We start from the raw sequence: 5,104 nt of genomic DNA on the forward strand, positions 1-5,104 counted from the left end.
TTCCTGTGGAGCTTGCATTTAGTTACCCTGTTTATCATGACTTTCATAACTTGGGGCGGCTTATTTCTGTTTGTGACTGGGTAGACCCTATTTTGGCCAAGGCATCAAAGCATACCCTTCATTCTCACCCGCTCTTTCTTTATATATTTCTATTTTGCCCAATACGTAAGCAAGAAGGGACCGTATTTGTAGTTTTTATTTGCCTTTGCCCGTGTTGTGTAATGGATGCGTTGTGTGCCGCGGAATTTGTGTTCTTTTTTTTTTCTTTGTTTCCTGTGTGCTTTAATTCTTTGCTTATGTTGTGTGGGCTTTCCGCAACTTTTAGCGGTGTTACTGGGGCGCATCGATGCAGCCGCGCTCCACTAGAATAGCGAGGACATTTCTGAGCGAGTTGGCGCGGCGCAGCTCTGGTGCCAACGTAGTTCCCCCGCGCTTCACTCATGCATCGCGGAATGTACTGAACAATTTGCGTGTGGGGCCGCGTGGCAGCAGCCTGGCGTGTCACAGTCCCTTCTTACAGGACGGTAGCCCCTGCTGGATCCAAAACCGCATCTTTGATGCGCCAAACAAGCACCTCTTTCTGGATCCTGGCGGCTCATGGTGTCACTTGTGCCGTGAGCCGTTGGGAGTCTCGGCGGCTGGTCACCTCTCTGACCGTGAGCACCACAACCATCAACTCTTCCTGTTTCTTGCAGCCGCGTTTCCACGCGGTGAATATGGGGAGCATTTTAGGCCCTCCTTTTCCCCGCATGCTGTTTTTACTGGTGCGGCGCGGTCCTTTCCGAGACTTGTACAGACTGTAGTTGGTGGGCACGTTCACACAGAGCAAGACGCTCTGCGACGTGCCTCCTTGGAGTCGATGCTTATCGACCTTAGCGACGGCGAATCTCGCGGGGGGAGGCCGATATTGACGGCATTTCATGGCGCCGTTGCCCCCGAGCTTGCACACAGCGGAGAGCGATTGTTTAAGGGCGCCGTGTCGCGGCTTATTGTGGAGTGGTTCCCGGCACTAGGCCCCGGTGCCATCACGCAGATTGCCCACAAATGTTGGGGGAGGTCGAATTTGGAGAGCGTGTTTGACGCGCTCCGGATGCAGTCGCTTGTGAACTGGCGATGTAGCGATGCGGCTTGGGAGGCATCACCGGCTGCGAGAAACATTGCATGGAAATCCGTTCTTAGACGAACGCTTTCCACAAAAACGGAAAAGGCCACTTTTGTTCGGTCGCTCCTGTGGGAGTTGACAACGCGGTGTGAAGAGGCGGCGGGCTGTGATAAGGCACTGCCGTACACTGAGACGGAAAAGCTGATGCTTGAGCTTACCAGGCGCCAGCTGGCGTTCGAGATGGTTTTTCTGCAGTCTATGAAATACATGCAACACGCGGATCAACTATTGCGGGAAATGTCGTTCCCGTCTGTTGACACGCTAATGTCAATGGGTGCCGCGTAGGAGGGATGGGGGCGTGCATCGTGCGAGCTTTCCTCATTGTGACTGTTTCGGTTTCCCGCGGAAGGCTTGGGCGAGTTTTTGTTTGTTTGTTTTCTTTGTGGCTGCGTATATTCTTCTGCTGAGGGCTTTTGAGTTTGTGTCAGTGACTGCTGCGTGGCAGTTACTTTCCTTTTGGGCCACGCACGCGCACGTTTCAAGTCTGTTGTGCTTTGCGAAGGGGCAGACAATGCACCCGCAAAAGGAAGCCACTTTATCGCGTGAGGCCTCGCAGGCGGGCGGGGGAACTGGGGACTGGGGAGGTGGGTATGCCTGCAACTACCATCACCAGTGGACTGTCAATGACGACGGCGGCCGCTGGGCCGCTTTGCCCGTTTCTCTGGAATAAATGGGCGGGAGGTGGTGATGAGAGAAGTACGTCGTGGCGACTGCGAAGACCTCGACTCATAGGGCGGTGTGCCAATTTGGCAACTGCAGCTGAGGCGTCTCGCCACACACATTCGACAGCTCCTTTTGCCCCCGGCGGTAGCGCATCACCGCAAAGTCCTACACGCACACGCATACGGACCTGCAGACGCAACTCTGGTTGGCGCCCCTTTTTCCTCACTGTGGGGGAGGACTCGCGCGTGCAGCGTTGGCAAGGAAAAGGCGATGGGCATCACCGGTGGCGTATTTCACACATTTCCTGCTCTGGGTAAGAGACTGTGATTGACGACAGGGGCAAGTGCCTGGGGAGAGATGCGCAGCCCCCCCCCCCTTTTTTTTTTTTTTCGGTGCGTGATGCATTCATGCCTGCCTTCTTTGCTTCTTACATTCCCTTGTTCTTCTCACTCTCACCTATTGCTTGCTGAAGAGTTCCCTATAGTGGGGCTGAACCACAAACTGCAAAGCTGCAAAAATTACACACACGTACACACGCAAAGGAGGCGGGTACTCATTTATTTGCAGCCAAGGCTTCCTGATTAGCAATACCAACAGAGCGTTTTTCTTTTGGTCTTTAATAATATTCTGGCCAATATAACACCCGTAGAATAGAGAAACAACAGTTGTGGTTATTGTATTCCACTCATGACAGAGTTGCATGCAGCTGCGGAGGTCGGTGACTTGTGGGTGCTAAATAAGCTGCGGTGGAGAAGAGACATAGATGTCAACGCGGTGGATGCGGAAGGACGCACAGCCCTTCACATTGCGGCATCACACGGTCGTATAAAATTTATCGAGGCGCTGCTCAAAAAGTTCAGGTCTGTTGACACCTGCATTCTTGACAAGAACAAAAAAACAGCACTTCAACTGGCCCCGCCGGAGGTTCAGAGTCAATTGTCGCTATTATTATCATTGAAAGAGGCCAAGGCGTTGGAGCGATGCACAAAGGACAATGAGGAAGAGAAGGAAGAGGAGAATATGTACAAGGAAAACGATGTGGAGAGTGCGGAAATGGTGAACCCGCGTGTTCTTCGCAAGGTTGTTGTATGTGTTCTGCTCCCATTCGTGATTCTTATTTTTATCAATGGCCTTTTCTTTGCCGTGCAGTTTATTACTGTCACTCTGGCCTTCTATTTTGTTTCGCTTGGATACTTTGTGTCAGAGATTGCCATTCGCCCGCCGTGGTATCATCATCACCCTAACTGCTCGAAGCTGACGATGCATAATTGCCCGGAATACTGGAACGGATGTATTCATGACCCACTCACAGACCTTGGGCTTCCATACGATGACGTCTCCTTCGCCTCCACGGATTCTTATACTCTATATGGGTGGTATGTCCCGCCTCCTGTCGCGAACGCACGAAAGATGGGCCTTGTGCTCGTGCATGGTGGGGGCAGAGACCGACGTGCCTGGCTTCGTCACGTGCCCTTTTTACACCAGGCAGGTTACGGCTGTCTGCTATTTGACTTCCGTGAGCATGGTCTAAGCGATGGAAATATGCGGGGATTTACGTATGGTATGAAGGAGCGCTTTGACGTCGTGGCGGCGTGCCAATTCATGCGGTCTACCTATCACTATGAACAGATATGCGCCATGGGGACGAGTGTTGGCGGGTCTTCTGTCATCATGGCAGCTGCCATTGATAAGAGTATCGATGCTATTATCGCAGAAAACGCACTGCTCACTTGTGCCACGCTTCAGGATCAGAAAATTGTTGAGGTGGTCGGTGGTTATTTCTCCAGACGGGCGTATAGTAAGTTTTTTTTGAACTTGTTCCGCCGCACCTCGTCGTTCTGGTTAAATCTTCGTATTGGTAATAAACCGACCAAACACTGCCAAGCACTGCACTGCATTGGAAAGATTTCCCCACGGCCTATACTGCTTATGCATGGCACTGCCGATGAATTAGTTCCGTACCGTCACTCGTTGCAGCTCTACGAAGCGGCGCAGGAACCGAAGGAGTTGTACATCTCTGAGGATGCCTTCCACTGCGGCCTACACAATACACACAAGGAGGAGTATGAAGAGCGGGTTCTGAATTTCCTTCAGAGGTATGGGGGAGAGAAACCAATTGTGGAATCGGGAGAGACAACAAAGAAAACAGAATAGGCTTGATAGGTTGGATTCGAAGGATATATACAGATGCAGGCATACCGCACCAAACACATCTATATCCAAGAATAATATGTTTGTTTATATGTGAGATATATTATTGAAATACCTGTTGATTTACCTGACGTTTCTGTTTGGTGTTTTGCACAGGAAGAATGTAAAGGGAAAAAAGAAGACAAATGAATAATCTGTACTACAGCTCATTGCGTTACTAGCGTGCTTCTTTTTTTTTTTTTTGCTTTTCTGCTGTTCTTCTTCAATTGCCCTTTTATTACTATACAGTAGACGATAGTTCTTTTGTTTGTCGTACTGCTGCGTAGAGCAGCTGTGCCGTTAGGGATTTACTACTTTAGCTCTACTCCATCTAGTATTTGTCTTCCGTGGAGGAGAGAGAGAATATATATATATACCGTTTTTTCTCCCCTCCCTTTGTCTCTTTTCGTCAGCCTCAACTTCTTTGGGACTATCAATCGTGTTTGGGCCGCGTCGCTGTCTGGGTGGATGCATCAGCCATTGTGGCTACGGTTTTTGTTGTTGTGGGCCGTTTGTGTCGCTGCAGGGCGTGCCCCCGCCAACGCGGCTGCTGCGGTGCAGACGGAGGAATTGCATGTTTCCCACTTGTACTGCCAGCCGCTTTCAGAGGGGGCGCCGGCCACCCCGATGATGGGCCGATTTACGTCGGTCGACGTGTTGTCCAGCCGACTTGAGGGCAAACGCGTGCGCGTGGTGAGGGCCCCGTGGCCGTCCGTTGTGGGGCGCGAGTTCTGGCTGGACACAAGCTGGGACGAGCACTGGTTTCTGTTCCACGACGACGACGCCTTGCAGGTGGCGGGGCGACCAAGCGAGCGGGACGTGCTGGAGCACAGTGACAGGGGATTGGTGGAGGGGCGCCGCGTGGCGACAGTGTGGGTACTAGAGTAGCCGCAGAGGCGACAATGCCCATTTCCGCCATGGAACTGGAATACGGTGTGACCACACGCCGGACGTGGACTGCTCGACCCAGCGCACCCACTGATGGTCACTAGCTTTGTTTTGGAGGTGTAACGAATGCACTGCAGCCACCCACGCCGTGACGGACGCCGTCTGATGGACAGTGTGCTGCTGCTGCTGCTGGCGGTGGCT

General features: G+C 52.1%; 3 protein-coding genes across 3 annotated transcripts, besides 3 other annotated features; all 3 read left to right on the plus strand.

Annotated features, from left to right (window-relative positions):
- The first annotated feature begins 251 nt into the window (after positions 1-251).
- Positions 252-296: a microsatellite.
- Positions 297-346: 50 nt separating this feature from the next.
- Positions 347-1,447, plus strand: Tco025E_08966 (uncharacterized protein; the record flags this gene model as incomplete). The annotated part of the gene is made up of 1 exon (XM_029375797.1): positions 347-1,447. The coding sequence occupies one exon, from the start codon at positions 347-349 to the stop codon at positions 1,445-1,447; it is 1,101 nt and encodes a 366-aa protein (XP_029224078.1).
- Positions 1,448-1,992: 545 nt separating this feature from the next.
- Positions 1,993-2,023: a microsatellite.
- A 489-nt stretch (positions 2,024-2,512) lies between these two features.
- Tco025E_08967 (Alpha/beta hydrolase fold protein) lies at positions 2,513-3,979 on the plus strand (the record flags this gene model as incomplete). Its single annotated transcript, XM_029375798.1, has 1 exon — positions 2,513-3,979. The coding sequence occupies one exon, from the start codon at positions 2,513-2,515 to the stop codon at positions 3,977-3,979; it is 1,467 nt and encodes a 488-aa protein (XP_029224079.1).
- Positions 3,980-4,483: 504 nt separating this feature from the next.
- Tco025E_08968 (uncharacterized protein) lies at positions 4,484-4,903 on the plus strand (the record flags this gene model as incomplete). Its single annotated transcript, XM_029375799.1, has 1 exon — positions 4,484-4,903. The coding sequence occupies one exon, from the start codon at positions 4,484-4,486 to the stop codon at positions 4,901-4,903; it is 420 nt and encodes a 139-aa protein (XP_029224080.1).
- A 175-nt stretch (positions 4,904-5,078) lies between these two features.
- Positions 5,079-5,095: a microsatellite.
- Positions 5,096-5,104: the final 9 nt, after the last annotated feature.

The sequence above is a fragment of the Trypanosoma conorhini genome (assembly GCF_003719485.1).
Source record: "Trypanosoma conorhini strain 025E chromosome Unknown Tco_14.4_contig_00930, whole genome shotgun sequence".
Taxonomy (NCBI): domain Eukaryota; phylum Euglenozoa; class Kinetoplastea; order Trypanosomatida; family Trypanosomatidae; genus Trypanosoma; species Trypanosoma conorhini.